Source organism: Echinops telfairi, unplaced genomic scaffold, assembly GCF_000313985.2.
Source record: "Echinops telfairi isolate 266 unplaced genomic scaffold, ASM31398v2 ScPeMD7_3533;HRSCAF=4204_1, whole genome shotgun sequence".
NCBI lineage: Eukaryota > Metazoa > Chordata > Mammalia > Afrosoricida > Tenrecidae > Echinops > Echinops telfairi.
This window is the reverse complement of record NW_022107432.1, coordinates 22,617,523-22,632,622: the sequence shown is the minus strand read 5'-3', so window position 1 is coordinate 22,632,622 and position 15,100 is coordinate 22,617,523. Positions and strand designations below refer to the sequence as shown.

General features: G+C 46.7%; 1 protein-coding gene across 1 annotated transcript in view; it reads right to left on the bottom strand.

The window, feature by feature from the left end:
* XPO5 (exportin 5) overlaps window positions 1-15,100 on the bottom strand; it is a 39,817-nt gene that overhangs the window by 22,460 nt on the left and 2,257 nt on the right. Inside the window, exons 3-11 of the mRNA XM_045294763.1 lie at window positions 14,826-14,963; window positions 13,656-13,838; window positions 8,942-8,968; window positions 8,268-8,453; window positions 6,591-6,667; window positions 4,751-4,850; window positions 4,011-4,094; window positions 3,357-3,482; window positions 1,166-1,256 (exon numbers count right to left, since the gene is read on the bottom strand). Coding sequence (XP_045150698.1) covers window positions 1,166-1,256; window positions 3,357-3,482; window positions 4,011-4,094; window positions 4,751-4,850; window positions 6,591-6,667; window positions 8,268-8,453; window positions 8,942-8,968; window positions 13,656-13,838; window positions 14,826-14,963 — 1,012 coding nt within the window. The remainder of the gene's footprint in view (window positions 1-1,165; window positions 1,257-3,356; window positions 3,483-4,010; window positions 4,095-4,750; window positions 4,851-6,590; window positions 6,668-8,267; window positions 8,454-8,941; window positions 8,969-13,655; window positions 13,839-14,825; window positions 14,964-15,100) is intronic.

Here is a 15,100-nt window from a genome sequence, read left to right as displayed (position 1 = left end):
TGAGGGTAATGAATGTACAAATGTGCTTTATACAATTGATGTATGTATGGATTGTGATAAGAGTTGTATGAGCCCCTAATAAAACAATTAAAAAACACGGTTTGGGAGTACAACGAAACATTAAACACAGGGTCCTAGGACCCAGCAATTCCATCTCCACCCAAGCCCCCACAAAAGCGTGTGTATGTTCACCGCAACGTTACTTGTCATAGCCCCCAAGTGGAAATAACCCCCAACGGTCGACTGATGAATGGACAAAGAAGGGAATCGTTGCAATGGGGAGCGCTGGTGTGCTCTCACAGGAGGTCTCTTGGGAACAGCAAGGAAAGACCGCAAACGGTGATGGAGTCCTGCGACAGGAAGGGCCAGCACAGAGACAGAAGACAGCCAAGAGGTTGTCAATGACTGGGGGGGGTGGGAGGGGGGGATGGGGGTTGGGTTGTGATGAGGGAAAGTAGAATGATGGCTTGATGGGTCAAAGCTTTTCTTTGTTGATGGAAATGTGTTAAAACACAGCTCAATGAATATCAGAATGTCCCTGAATTACGCAATTGGTGACCTGTAGGGCAAGTGAATCTACAAAGGGGGGACACGGGGAGAGGTTAAGGCTATAGAAAAAAAAAAAAATCACAGAATTAGGTTATCAGAATATAATGGGGTTTTCCTCTTCTTTGAAGAAAAGAACTGAAAGACAGGTAGCATCTAATTCTTAGACTGGAAGAGAATTTAAGAGTGCCTTTGGTCCTGTGACGGTGATCCCTGAACAGAAAGGTCCGGAAGAGTGGGCACGTTGGAAGTCCGAGCACGATGACACAAGGGGAAAGCAGTGCTTTGGCCAGCTGCCATTGGAATTAGGGGCGACAACACAAAACCAAGGAGGTTCTAGGGGTGCAATGGGCTACGCTTTGGGCTGCTAACCACAAGGTGGATGGTTTAAAGTTCACCAGCTCCCCAGGAGGACGACGACGATGCTTTTTGCTGCCAGAAAGATTTACAGCTTCGGGAGTACGCAGGGCAACTGTGCTGTGTAGAGTTGCTGTGAGTCAACCTGCTGGCAGTGGGTTGAGTGTTCTTAGCGTAAGAAGTCGGCGTGCATCAGGACCCATAACCCTAGCAACCATTCTGAGAAGCCTGTGCGGGGAAATTCAAGGCTAGTATCACTCACAGTTGAAGAAAGCGTTGAAGTCCTCATCACTGTCAAAATCACACCTGGAGTACTCACAGCTGGGACTGTCTGTTTTAGAAGGAAAGCCCATCTGGAAAGAGAAAGGAGATTGGGGTGGAAGTACACAAGGGAGTCCAAGCACTTTTAACTTTCAGAGTCAAGGGTTTGACGAGACAGTTTAAGTAGCCAATTCTGCTCAACTGCAAGTCCATACTTTGCTCCCAGCTCGATAGTCCTGAGAGTAGCAGACAAGAGAGCAGGTTCCCATTTGTGACATTACCAATTAAACTCTAGGAATAAACATGAAGGACCTGGTATGTTTTATTCGAAAATTGATGAGCCCCTTGGCAGAGAATTGGAATACCGAGTGCTACTTGCTAGGGGAACTATTTGTGCAAATAAGGGTGCTCCTGAATGGTTTTCATTCTCTGACTTTACAAGGGCTTCAAAAGGTTGTGGCAAAGTGGAACTGGAAAACACAAGAAAGTGATGGGATTTTCCAGCAGCTTTATATAGCTCCTTCATATTGCTGCTGTTGTTGCTAGTGCTGTAGTCAATTTGACTCACAGCAACCACCTGTGTCAGCCACTTTATCCACCGATCTTGTTGACAATCTCCCACTTTTTTGCTGTCCTTCCGCTTTACCCAGCACTATGGCCATGCCAAAAACACGTGAGACAAAGGCTCACCATCTATGCCTCTGCGGAACATCTTGGCTGTAACTCTTCCAGATAGACTTTTGTGGGGGGCAGTCCAGAGCACTTTCTTTTCGTAGTGCCGAGTACTTTCAAAATTCTTCATCAGCAACACAATTCAAATGCATCAAACCTTCTCCAGTCTCCTTATTCAATGTCTAACTTCGATATACATGAGGGGACTGCAAGTACAATGTCTTGGGTCAGCGCACCTTAGTCCTCAAAGAAAGCCCTTCCTTCTCAAAGCCTACGATGGTCTTATGCAGATGGATCCAGTGCAAGGCGTCATCGGATCTCTGGATGCTGCTTCCAGGACCACTGCCTAGAGATCCAAGCAAGGTGACACCTTTGACGACCTCCGTCTTTTTCTCTCATCATGTGCTAGTTGTGAAGACTTTTTTCTTCACATCCAGTTGTAATCCATATTGAAAGCTGCAATTCTTGAACTTCATCAGCAAGTGTGTTAAGTCCTCACTTTCACCAAGCAAGGCTATATCATTTGCATATTGTAGGTTGCTAATAAACCTTTCAATCTCGATGCTGAATTCTCTTCTTCATATAATCCAGCTCCCCTGATTATTTGCTCAGCATAGGATACAACCCTGACACACACCTTTCTGTATTTTAAACCATGCAGTGTTCCTTGTTCTGTTTGTACAGCCGACTCTTGATCCATGCACAGATTCTGCGTGAGCACAATGCAGTGTTCACTGAAAACCCGTGGATAGGTTTGTAGGAAATATGGTAAGATACTGAAAAGCTAAGAACAGACGCGGAACATTATCAGAGATAAGTGTCCGGAGACGAGCTCTCAGGCCAGCAGGCACTCAAAAGACGACTGTCTTCTCAGACGCCAGTCGCCCTGGATGACAGGACGGCATAAAGCCTTCAGGATCTCTCTCACCTGCTGATGGGGCTCAACTCAAAGTGAGAATAACAGCTGCAAACATCAGTAATCGGGAACTCAGAATGTGCAGAATGTGAATCTAGGAAAATTGGAAGTTGTCAAAATTGAAATGGAACCTATAAAGATATATATTCTAGGTGTTGGTGAGCTGAAATGTGTTGGCATTGGCCATTTTGAATCAGAAAATCATGTAACTTATTATAACAGGAATGATCGTTTCGAGAGGAATGGCGTAGCATTGTCAAAAAGGGCAGGGCATTTCAAAATCGATCTTGAAGTACATTGCTGTCTGTGATAAGATAATAGCTATCCAAACACAAGAAAATGCGTCAACACATATTATTCAAATTTATGCACCAACCCCTAACGCCAGAGATGAAGAAACTGAAGACTTCTACCGATGCCCCCTCCTACAAGTGGCTCTGAAATACGAAAGGACCCTCGTCATAAGCAGTGTGGGCCGCTTGCTCTCTGAGGAGTAGGAGAACAGCGCGCCCAGAGCAGGGTCTTGGTGCCTGAGGACGGGCTGCCAAGGGTGTCCATGATGTGTGCTTGCTGCCCTCCACATCCTGAGATCCCCACTGCATACCTTCAGCAAGTTAGTCATAGACGCCCGAAGATATTTTGGTATTATTGCTAACAGCAAAGCGTCGCGGGACAGAATCTCATGTCTGAACAGGGCTCCCCAAGTCATTTGTGTTGAAGAACGTAGAAACTGAAGGGGAAAAAACCAACAACAAACAAAAAACTTCAGAGTGAAGATTTGCATTCTATCTAACCAAGATAATTATTTAGGCTGACAGCTTTCATGTCCCACCCCCATCACAACCATCTCTATATTTTTTTCTTTCCATCTATATATTTTGTAGCCCCCCCCACCCCCTTTACTGCAAAGCTCGCTATGATGCACATTTTATTCAGACTAGTCTTGTGCGGGTCAGGTGCCATTCCAGGAGTGTGGGCAGGACTCTCAGGAGTCCTGGTAGCACTGCAGGCGAAGCACCAGGCTGCTCTCACATGTGAGGAGGAGGGGGATGTCTGCGTTAATAAAGTTCTAAAGTATCAGAATCCCTAACATTAAGAATCAACTTATTAAAAGAAGCTGTTCTACTCTGTCCTACGTAGAGTCTCCGAGCCAATGGCAGTGGGTTTGGGGTTGTTTTCGGGGGAAGGGGAAGCCTTAACTCTACCACTTCCTATCTCAGTGCCTGAATTTGGTTCACAGACTCTTTGGAGACATTACCTGACTTGGATGGATTGTGAAAGCAAGAAAGGACTCTAGGTATTTTCCAAAGTTTTCTGGGGTCTTTACATCAGAATCTACACCCTGTGGGAAGAAAAAAAAAATTACATTAATAATGCTTATGTGTGAAGGGAGGGGACCAGGAAAAATGTAAACACATCTCTTTGGTCAAAGACAGGCATCATTTCAAGGGCCATCCAATTTATTGCCTCAATCATCAGTAAGACCCATTCTGTGCCTAATTAGTAAATTGAAAAAGAATATTGCTTTTGGAAATATAAAAGAAAACCCCTCTATCCCCCCCTCGTAGAGAATCGCTCTGTGGATCACCCATTAAAAACACCACACTTTCATGCCATCTCAAAACAGCAGACATGAAATCCCAATGTTTGTCTCAGGGACCCCGCTTGTGAGACTGTCAAACGTCATTCCATTGGCACTGGGGAAAGCTTCTTCATTCGCACTCTGTTTTAGAAGGGCCAGGTACTTGGCAGACTAATCGACAAGCCGAACAGTTCACAGGAGACCCGACATTGATGTTTGCTTTTAGTAACTGACTTGTTCAAAGAAACTTACATCACACAAACCCTATTACATTACAACAATTGAGCCCACAGAAACATCTGATACAATCTGTAGTCTACTACCTCATCAAACTAAACTTAATGGCACCTGTCGCCTGCTTGCAAATACCATTTCTACCTGCTCTCTCCCGAAGCGCCCAGGAAGGAAGTGCTCACCAGCAGTGCACACAGTTGATTGCCCAGAGCACACAACACCTGACAGAGCCTCTTCAGGAAGACGTAGTGTTTCTCTACCAGGCCTCCTCCGTCAGCAGTTCTGTAAGACACGAGTGTGATGAGTCCTACGTCAAGAACCGAGAGCCTTCCCATCAAAGGTGCTCTACGTGCTTTGGGCCTCAGCACTCAAATTCCAGGAGGTATTTCAAATCAAAGACCCAACCTACCAACCAAACCAAAGCAGAACAACAAAAAAATCTCAACCAACACTCAAAGACTGCAGTCTCGAACCTGGAGAGACATTCTCCTCAGGGATTTTGAGATGCTAATGTAAGCTCTGAATATCATATTAAATAATACATATGCTTATACATTAGAATGCACAAAAAAGTACCTGCTGATACCTACGGAAACTTTAGAGATCATGGGGGGAGGGGCATGTAAACCATTCCGTATACCACCAACACAAGAAGGGTGTTAAAAATATGACTGTGTCTCCATTTAAAAAACCATTCAGTCAGGTCTGCAAACTTTTATCTACTTTAGACTCCAAATAGGCCTGTTAACTGGGTATGTGTGCTGGGGGTGGGGTGTCATTAAACTTATTGGATGGCCGAACCTGACCTGCAATGATCTCAGACTAGTCACACCAGTCACAGGTGACAATCACTTGTGTGAATAAGAAGAGCCCTGGTAGCACCGGGGTGAAAATGCTCGGTTAGAAGCCTAATGTTACCTGACATGGGCAGACTGTGGGGAAGTGTGGCAGGATGGGATAGGTCTACTCCATCCTAGCTCACTGCTCTAAGTAGGAACTGACTTGCAGAGTTTTGTTTAGGATGTGTAAGCGTCCCATTAGCTGCCTTTGGAAGCACCAGAGTCTAACATAAGAGGCCTGTGCTCAGGTAAGTAAGAGCTGCTGACGTGGCGTTAAGGGATCCTATACAAGATCCGGAGTCTGACGGCCTGGGTTTGGACCGTGCCTCCACTAACTACGGGGATGACACGTGCCTGCAGCACACAGAGAGGGCGGGCTCCTTGGTATAAAGGTCAGGCTCTCTTACAGAACTTAAAAAAGGCCCAGAGACAGTTCCGACAGTGCCCTCATTTAATTACCAGGATCCTTAACAACAGCACTGCGGCCTCCACGGGGACAAAGCGCCACATTTCAATGGGAGTAAGAGAGTTTAAGATGCTCAGTTGCACCCCTTTTCTTTATCCTTGGGACCAAAAGTAAGGGAAGGGGAGCAAGAGAGGGCAGCAGGTCCAACTAATTACCAGGCACATTTCCATTCCACTCCCCGGTAACAGGCACACACCAGGAGAGGCTTAATGTTTCCCACAGCAAGTGGGAGCCATGATTTACAGACATCATGGCACACACTGTCAGGTCCCATGAGCGCATTGACAGGACACACACAGGGACAAGGACACAGACATAGACACCCCTCCTCACTTTGTTCCGTTACTTCCAAGAAGCCCCGCACTGCAGGCATTGACAGGGAGAGCACCTTGCCAATCTGCACATGGGGCTGGCCTGGGGACAGGTAGTCCAGCAGATCAGAACAGTGCCTGGATCGGTCACCCTGGCTACCAAGAGCTCCAGGCATCAAGAGAATCAGGGAGATGAAGTGGAGGGGGAGGAGCTGTGAAAGTGAGTGGTTGCTAAGTCAATAACCACAACTTATTTCTAGCAAACGATCTTCCTGAAGACTAGCTCACTGGCATTATCTAAAGACACAGTTGACGACAGAAGATGACCAGCATTTGGGCAGGAACTTCATGCACATCCACGGGGGACAAAAACGCAGTGGAAAACATACAGGAAAAGGCTACTCACTGTGCAGCAGAAAGTATGTAGTGCATGGCCACATCTCCAAACAAGACCATCAAGGGCTTCCGGTCTTCCAACTTGCCCTGGAGCCAATTTTAGACACACGGTCAAACAAACGGCATCATTCACAGCTTCTTAAGTACCAACGTCTTCTCCACTTATATCATCAAACCTAGTGACTTCATCATTTCTCGTCTACCTGAGGACTGACTGAATACTAGAAAAAGGCCGGTCACACCTGGATGACAAAGAGAGGTCCTGGACAGAGTAGGAGAAAAATACGAACAAAACTCAAAATCATAAAAAAAGATCAGCCTGGGTGGACTGATAGGAGCCCTGGTGGAGCTGTGGGTCAGGCACGGGCTGCGATCCGCCTGAGAAGCATGAGGCTGTCTGCTCCCACGAAGATGGACAGGCTCACAAACCTAGCCGAGGCACGACGAGTCAGAAGCAAGTTGCTGGCAGTGGGTGGCGCTGGCCTGAGAGAGACTGGTGGGCATCGTTGAAGCGATGGCCGAGTCACCCTTCCCACGGGAACTGAGCACACCTCCACTGCTCAGCTTTCAGTCAAGTGATCAAGGAAGGAAGTCCTATGAAAGGAAGTCCAGTAATGGTGGGGAGGTGGGCACTGGAGGGCGGGAAGAAAGAAGGATGCACCAGAGTCCACACAGGGAGGATGTGGGAGGAGTGCTGTTGGAGATGCCCACAGTCCAACTACTCTATTATACACTTCCATCCAAATCACAACAGAGTTAAAACAACAATACCCAGGCAGGACTTAGATACTTCAGTCCATATCCACAGGATAATATCTCCATAAGGAAGCGAGCCGTGATCTCGTCAGTTTTCCAAAACACATAGTCACCTTTCAGACTCTCTGACACAAAACTGTTAGTCTTAAATCTTAGTACTTACCACTCTCATCTCCTATAGGTGAAGTACCCAGATTCATATTTGTTTTAAGAACCAATCAGGCTGATAAATTTCTGAATATTCTACCACATCTCTGAATATTCCTAGAACATTGGAACACTACTGCCACAAGGGATTGGAGACAGGCAAGAAGTTGGCCTCAAAATACACATCACAACAACCAATCATCAAACCTGTGGATGCCTTCATGATGCTCTGCCGGATTATGCAATTTGACACACCAAGGCCCGATATTATGAACAAGATCCCTTCCCAGGCGTCCTTACGTTGGATTTGTAGGAGGGTGAAACAGGTGCACAAGATACTTATTTTGCCTTACTTTAGTTTAAGAAAGGAGTCCTGGTTGTGTGGTGGCTTAAGGGTAAGGCCTGTGGTTCACACCTGGGAGCCCAGCCACAGGTGAGAGACAGGTCTGCTCTGGTGATGATTTCACCTGGGCCCCTTCTGGAGCAGCTGTCTCACAGGCTCACTGAGTGGGACGGAACTGACGGGAGGGCAATGGGCTTAGTGCCAACCCCCTCCTCCACAAACTCAAAGCCTTTCTCCAAAGATTGAAAGCCGCACATACAGCCAATAAAGGGGGTGTGAAGAATTTGTTTCAAGTAGGGGTTGGAAACGGCTTCATGGTGAGGGCAAGTCTCTAGAACAATAAAGGGCAAGGCTGAGTGGTCTCCCAGGAGTGTATAACCTGGGGGCTTACTGTCCTTAGAGAGGCTAAGGGCAAAGCAGTCAGCTTGCAGTGGGACTTACTTTTCTGCTGACTGCAATGAGCAGACACTCGGCTGCTCCCAACTGCAGTTCCTGTTCATTCAGAAGCAGACACAGCATCTCCAGCAGTTTACAGTTTTCAGCAGTGATGTGATTCATGGACACCCAGTCAATGTAGCCGGCTAGAGTATTCAGGGCCGCCACTCCGACGCGATAGTTTGCTTGGGCCTGCGCGAAAAGAAAGCCTCCTTGACCATGAATTCCTCACGGATGGACATGCTCTACTTTTTGCTAATTCTAAAGGGCTTCTTTCTTTAACGCGCCCAAGTCATACTCACTGATAGGAGGTTTCCTTCCGATATGTGATTGCTTCCCAAGCACTGGTATTCTCAACAAGACTGTACTGGCATGTGTGACACTTTTCCTCTTTCCAGAAATCCCAAATGCTGTCCCCCGTGCGCCGCCCCGCCAACCCCCTCCCCTCCACAGCCGAGTTGACCCTCCACCAGGCCTATGAAATGAAGCCCTGGGGCACAGTGGTTTGTGCTGACGGAAAGGCCGGTTCAAACGGCAGCCCCATGTGGGACCAAGATATGGCAGTGCGTCTGTGAACATCTACAGCCTTGGAGACTCTGAGGGCGGCCAGAACCGACGTGACAGCCATCACCCTACTGGGGGAACTCACAGACCCTCCTGATCCTCCTCACGGCTCATACCTTAGACTCCTGAGCAGCGTCTGTCTTCTGAAAGACAAGAAGCATACGATTCAAGGTTTTCAATGAGCAACAGACTAGGTAATAATTCCTGCTCCTCCCCTGGAAAATAGGTCCTTGAATAGTAATTCTCAAATATACAGATGACAACTTCGAGTCTTGGAAAATGTTACCCTGACTAAGAACAGACAACTGCCATTCCTGTAAGGAGGGCAGGCAATTTCAAATTTTGCAATACAATAAAAAGCATTTTGAAAAGCCTATACAAACTTGTCAGCGAATACTAAGATTCACAAATCTAAGACTGACTGAACACAGCTAATAAAGGTGAACCGCGAGTAACGTGGATGAAGCGCCAATAAAACGGTTACAAAGGAAGAAGACGGACAATGAGTAAGGCTCAAGAGTGATGAAATGACAGGTTAAAACAAAGCCCCACTTTCCATGCTAAAATACAAAGAAACTCTAACTGCCCAGGGTACACTGAACTGGCACGGTGCTAATGGGCTGGGGGGTGGGTGATCAAGACAGATCTATATGCATACAATCTTTGAATAGTAGGTGTGGGCATATGATGGGGAAAATCCTGTACAAAAATACAAAAAAATCCCAAAAAACTGCACACACACACACCAAAACACTAAGCACAAAGTATTATACACTAAGTAATCAAAATAATGGTTATCTCAGTGTTGTGTAATTATAGTTGGTGTTGATCCTCATATTGCAACTTCCATAATGATGCTACAGAGTGCTTATAATTCATGAATATATAAAGTTACTTTCCCTAGAAGCTCCTGAATTGAGGAGTATGTATAATCACTGAAGGCAGGTAAAGGGAAACAAGGCAAATGGGAGCAACAACTCCTGAAGTACCTGGAAACGCACCACCCCTGGGACCACCAGAGACTCCCCGCCCAGCCCCTTCTCTCAACCTCCCACAGAGGGCAGTTAGAGTCTGCGGGAGGCTGCCACCACTCTCGTCAAGTAGAGGCGGATGGGGAGAGCTGAGGAGAAACACCACCAGCACCGACTGATGTGTGCACGGAAGGAAAGGGATCCCGTGACTAGTCAGGTCCAGCCCCCGCCCTCTCTGCTGCCGTGAACTCTGACCCTCTGTGCTTCCGGGACCCGTGGAGGAAGGAGCCAGAGTAGTGGGACGTGGGGCGCGCGCCTATCCTCCCCATCTCTGTTAACCACTCAATCCATGCCTCCACTGGGAAGGCAAAGAGCCTGAAAGAGTGAGCACACCAAGCAGCACTTGATGTGTGCTGGTCCCGGGCACAGGGGGTCCTGGTGTAGTAGACCGAGAGCCAAAACCAAAGCTAAGGAAGGAGACCACAGTGGGTATGTTTCTAATTGGTGTCATCTTGTGCTGCAAGAATACTTCAAGCCAGATGGCTGAAAGGAAGATAATCTGAAAGTGCATGAAAATCAATGAACTTGACAAAGTATTCCAGTCACAAGCAACAGGCGATCTTTGATGTGACACAGCTGTGATACTGCTTGTAAAAAATGCAAGGTCACGCGTCTTTAAAATGTTTATGCACTACAAATCCCAACTCCTTTGGCATTTTACCACTAACCTATCAATTTTCATAAATCCCAGAGTAATAGCTCAATTCATCTTATGTGGCTGATCTGCAATTTACTATCCTGTTGCGTTAAAACATTCTTTTTTTTCCTGTGGAATGTTAAAACTTCCAAAGAAAAGGATTTGAAACAGACAAAAGTCTACACATATGCAGTTACTAGGCTCCCACCACGAGCCATCACGCTATGCGATACTTCTTGGCTCACAAAACACACCGGAGCTCTGACCCCGTCCCATGAGTGGGTCCACATTACAGAGGGCACGGACAGGGCTCTTCTGTGTGACAAAGGTTCCCCTTCTCCCAGGGATTAAACTGGGGGCACAAAAGAACAGCCCCTTAATACGCATGCTTTTAAATGCAAAGTTTTTGGCAAGTTTACCATTTAAGAATCTTTTAAGCTTTTTTGGACAAAGACTATACCTCATAGAAAAAAAATAAGACTTAGAGGGAACCGATTACATGGAACTGTGTGTGACCTCCTCCCTGGGGGACAGACAACCGAAAAGTGGGTGAAGGGAGACGTCGGACAGGGCAAGATATGACAAAATACCCATCTATAAACTATCAAGGGCTCATGAGGGAGGGGGGAGCGGGGAGGGAGGGGAAAAATGAGGACCTAATGTCGGGGGTTTAAGTGGAGAGAAAATGTTTTGAGAAACGATGTACAAATGCGCTTTACACAATTGATGTGTGTATGGATTGGGATAACAGTTGTATGAGCCCCTAATAAAATGTTAAAAAAAAAAAAAGAAAATAAAATAAATAAGACTTCAATTCTAGGTCAACCATTTTTCAGAAGGAGAATCTTCCATCATCATCATATGCTGAGCTTTGGTGCCTCACCTGTCATACAGGTATAACCGTTTCTGATGCTTAGCAATACGCTGATGATCACCATAGGGTTAGCATGCAAGTGGCCCTCACAGAGCCCACATCACTCATAGAAAACAAACACACGGGGGATTGTGTGATTTGCAAAAATACACGCAAACAAAAAACCATACCAAGTGTAGAACATGGGCCACATTTGCACAGAAATACAGTAATGAACTTATCAAGTGCCAAACAAGCATAAGGAATGGCAGTGCTCCCAGAGCTCCTCCCCGCCCCCTTCCCTCTGAGCAGCTCAGAGGCTCTCTGCTTCACCATCCTCTGAAAACAGACCTAGTGAAGCTGCCATGGGCATAGCAGCCAATTCTGTTTAGTCTACTTTGTGAAACAAGAACTTCTGAGAATGCTAGATTGGGGTTTCTCGGCCTCAGCACCAAGAACAGGGTGGATTAGACAACCCTTTGTTGCCCTGTGCACTGTAGGATGCTCAGCAGCCTAACGAAATGCCAATAACCACCCCAAGCTGTGACAATGTCTCCAATGTGCCACAGAGCGCGGCACAGCGGCCCGGCGGAGAACCGTCACCTCAGGTTCGCTCTCACGCTCGTTCTGAAGAGGCTCCGCTGACCGAGCACATCCTACTCAGCCTTTTCTGCAGAAGAAAGTGGAGGTCAAAAACATCTAGGACTGCAGTGACTGGTCTCTCTCCGTCTAGAGCAGCAGTTCTCAACCTGTGGGTCGTGACCAATTGGGGGTGTGTGTGTCAAATGATCCTTTCCCAGGGGTTGTCTGATTCATAACAGTAGCAAAATGACAGTGATGAAGTAGCAACAGAAATAATGTTATGGTTGGGGGTCGCCACCACACGAGGAACTGCATGAAAGGGTCGCAGCATGAGGAAGGTTGAGAACCGCTGCTCTAGAGGAACGAAAACCCAAAATGGAAGTCACATGGGTACACTAGTCCAATAGTCTATTGGATGGACCACGCAAACCCAGTCTCCTCTACTCTGGGACTGGTACCCAGATGGTGCCAGCCAGGACTACCAACTGCTCTGAAGGGGAGTCTGTACAGAAGGTCTTGGATGGAATGTGGGACAAAACTCAAAATTGTCAAAAAACAAAACGGGTTTCCTCCTCAGAGACACCCCCATGGGGGCAAACCCTTAACCTCTGGGTATGAACTCTGACCCATATGCCTCAATTTTTAGCCAAACAACAGACAGGATTATACGGGGAACAGTAACCCTTAAGGATCCTCTAGTTCTTTCATGCTCCCTCCCCACCCCCACTATCATGATCCCAATTCTACCTTACAAATCTGACTAGACCACAGGATGTACACTGGTACAGAAAGAAACTGGAAACACAGGGAATCCAGGACAGATGATCCTTTCAGGACCAGTGGTGAGAGTGGCGATATACCAGGAGGGTGCAGGGAAGGTGGGGGAGAAAGGGGAAACTGATCCTAAGGATCTACACATAACCCCCTCACTGGGGGACGGACAACAGAAAATTGGGTGAAGGGAGATGTCGGACAGTGTAAGACATGAAAAAAAAATTATAAACTATCAAGGGTTCATGAGGGAGACGGGGCATGGAGGGAGGGGAAAAGATGAGGGCTAAGTAGAAAGCAAATGTTTTGAGAATGATGAAGGCAACAAATATGCAAATGTGCTTGACACAATGGATGTATGTATGGATTGTGATAAGAGCTGTACGAGCCCCTCCAAAAATGATTTAAAAAAACAAAACAAAACAAAAGAATCACTCCTGTGAGATCAAAGGGGCAGCATTTGCTCCAAGACCAAGCTCAGCAGGGTTAGGAGAGAAGGGATGGAAACAGGAAACGGGGAGGACATGGGGTGAGCGATGACTCCGTGTGGGACTGCTATCAGTGAGATGAAGGGCAACGTGCCCACCCACAGTAAAACACATCAAAAGAAGAAAGAGAAACCAGCAAGGTTTGCTGCAGCCAAGATGGACACAGGCGTGGCCCTGTGTGTCCTCGGTGCCGGGATGGAGACAGTCACTTCAACAAGGATCACCCCACCCAGGAGAAACCAGGGCTACCACATATTCAGAATGAGCCTTGATTTTCATATTACGTTTTCTTACTGTGAAGGACACCTTCTCTTTCCGAGCACAGAAACTCACAGAACTGATTGGTTAGAAAAGGAGTTCACTTTCCCTCCCAGCAACCCCTTTCTTTTCTGCATGTGACATGGCCCTTTCTTTCTGGAGAGTACACACCCTAGCTCCTTGCTGAGGGGTGGGGAAGGTAGCCCTTACCACTTGCTGGTACTTGTTTAAATTCTCTTGAAGGGTGTTAAGCAGGTAACTGAAGATCCTTTCCATGTTCTGGGTGAGTGTTTGCTGGATGTCCCTTCTTCTCTGAGGGGGAAGTGTCTGAAAGGTCACCACGTCTTCTGCCAGTCGCAAAAGAATGAACATCACTAATTCTGTCTGTGTTTCCTACAGCAACAGAAATAAGCTGTTTAAAGCGGGTGCATAAGCAAATGTGGTGAAGAAAGCTGATGATGCCCGGCTATCAAAAGATATAGCATCTGGGGTCTTAAAGGCTTAAAGATAAACAAGCGGCCATCTAGTTGAGAAGCAGCAAAGCCCATATGGAAGAAGTACACCAGCCTGTGTGATCACGAGGTGTCAATGGGATCAGGTATCAGGCATAAAAGAACAAAAACTCAAATCATTGTGGTGTGAATGAGATGGAGTGCAGAGTGGAGACCCAAAGCCCATCTGTAGGCAAAAATGGACATCCCCTTACAGAAGGGTCGCAGGGAGGAGACAAGCCAGTCAGGGTGCAGTGTAGCAATGATGAAACATACAACTTTCCTGTAGTTCTTAAACGCTTCCTCCCTCCCACTATCACGATTCCAATTCTACCTTACAAATCCGGCTAGACCAGAGGATGTACACTGGTACAGATAGGAACGGGAAACACAGGGAATCCAGGACGGATAAGCCCCTCAGGACCAGTGGTGAGAGTGGTGATACCGGGAGGGTGGAGGGAAGGTGGGGTAGAAAGGGGGAACCAATCACAAGGATCTACATATAACCCCCTCCCTGGGGGATGGACAACAGAAAAGTGAGTGAAGGGAGACATCGGACAGTGTAAGACATGGCAAAATAATAATAATTTATAAATTATCAAGGGCTCGTGAGGGAGGGGCGGCGGGGAGGGAAGAGAAAAAATGAGGCGCTGATACCAAGGGCTCAAGTAGAAAGCAAATGCTTTGAGAATGATGAGAGCAACAAGTGTACAAATGTGCTTGACACAATGGATGTATGTAAGGATTGTGATAAAGAGTTGCACAAGCTCCCAATAAAAAGATTTAAAAGAAAAAAACCTTTTAAACGAAACGCCCCCTAATAAAGATAGCATAAAAACCCTGAGGATTTACGAAGGGTATACTGAATTAATTCCTTGGTCCTTCATACCCCTTGTTTGGAAAGTGTATCCAATTCCACCAGCATGTCCGGCCAGTGCTGGGGCCACTCTCGCTTGATCATTTCCACTACAATTCGAGACAGCACATCTTTAATATGGTTTTCCTCTTCCAAAATGTTTAATGTTCCCTGCAAAAGAACAAAAAATATTGAGATCTGCCACAAGTGAATTCCCACAACACGTGGCTGTGAAAGGGCAGAAAATTCCCGAGCAGATGTGGTTTCCGACTACACACAACAAACAAACCCGTTCACCAAGTCTGAGC